Source organism: Capsicum annuum, chromosome 8 (genome assembly GCF_002878395.1).
Source record: "Capsicum annuum cultivar UCD-10X-F1 chromosome 8, UCD10Xv1.1, whole genome shotgun sequence".
Lineage (NCBI taxonomy): Eukaryota > Viridiplantae > Streptophyta > Magnoliopsida > Solanales > Solanaceae > Capsicum > Capsicum annuum.
Genome location: NC_061118.1, coordinates 158876154 through 158877543, shown reverse-complemented (window position 1 = coordinate 158877543; position 1390 = coordinate 158876154). Strand labels below are relative to the sequence as shown.

At 38.2% G+C, this 1390-nt stretch overlaps 1 protein-coding gene across 1 annotated transcript; it reads right to left on the bottom strand.

Moving 5' to 3' along the window:
• Nucleotides 1-247: 247 nt before the first annotated feature.
• LOC124886691 (F-box protein DOR-like) lies at nt 248-658 on the bottom strand. Its single transcript, XM_047395611.1, has one exon. It carries the CDS (start codon nt 656-658, stop codon nt 248-250), a length of 411 nt encoding a protein of 136 aa, XP_047251567.1.
• Nucleotides 659-1390: the final 732 nt, after the last annotated feature.

Here is a 1390-nt window from a genome sequence, read left to right as displayed (position 1 = left end):
AAGCCAAATTTTAATCAGAGGTTTCAAGTATATTCAACAAAATTAGCTTTTGTGCATCACACATGTATCTCATGTGCCACCCGTGCATCTCGTGCGATATTCATGCATCTTGTGCGATTTACGTGCATCTTATGTGCATTTTGTGATCTATATATGTATCTTGTTGTTAGTTAATAAAAATATTTTAAAAAATGAGGCCTCAAGTCATTGCTTTAGTAGCTTTATGGTCGAGCCAGCCCTGCAAGGATTATAATCTCTTGTTATAACATGTCTGGGACCAAAGATCTGGTTGCTCGTTATCCAAGGGAAAACCAAGAATAATATGCTTCTCCCATCGTTCATGTTGACTCATGCCAAGAATCCACAAATTAATTCCTCCGTTAACCAGCCTAGTTTCAAGGACTGTTAATTTTCCCTCCACTTCCATTAGTTTATAATACTCTATGTTGCTAGATGAAGCTTCCAACATTCTGATGCAACAACTAATAATGAAACTTTCGGTTTTCACATCAAACGCAACTATTTCAATTGTACCGAAATGAGAACAATAGAACATGTAGATAACTCCATTAATACAAACTCCCTCCCGTCGACATAAATGGGGAACATTTCCAGTCTCCCGCCATGATTCCTCTTTGCCTAAAGTGAAGACCCACATTCTTGCGTACATTTCTTGCCATCTACGTACCATGAAAATAACTTTATAAATCTTTGCTTCTGGTTAGAAACCGAATGAATAGTGATACTCACCAATCACATCTAATTTGGTAAGAAATTTTACTTGGCGTGTACTTGGATTACAGATTACAGCAGGTTGCAATATTATCCTCCAGAAGCAAAACATACCATTAACACACTCCAAAGAGAGGCAGTTGTCCCATCTTCATTTTGCTCTCTAGTGTGAAAACGTTTTCTCTCGCGCACGAGAAATTTGGTTCCGCCAGGGCGAGTCATAGAGTGGCAATGATACATATCTATGAAATCTGGTTCGACTACGAGAGAGTTGCAGAATTTTGAAACACACCTAAATCGCACTAAAGACTTGACAGGAAGCCACGAGAAAAACTCGAAGATAAACTCTCTTGAGGGATTGACTGCAAGATAACTTGTACAAGCTGTTGTTGCACAGTTTTGGTAACGGGACTTTTGCAATTTTCTATTTCATTCTTTCTTCGCTAGATACTTACTTCCCTCTATTTCAATTATTTATATTGATGAGGTGTGTTTTGCATGAAGGAAAATGTTTTCTGCAAATTATTTTCTTGCCTGCTGTTTGGTGTGCATTCTTTTTCCAACGGGGAAGAGGCTTTCTACACATTTAAAAATGCCTTTATGGGAATTCTTCCCACGAAATCCCCGGACTTTCGGTCTTCACATCAAATGCAACTAT

Coding starts and splice junctions, on each gene's coding strand:
- LOC124886691 (XM_047395611.1), bottom strand. CDS start 658: ATGTGGGTCTTCACTTTAGGCAAAGAGGAATCATGGCGGGAGACTGGA.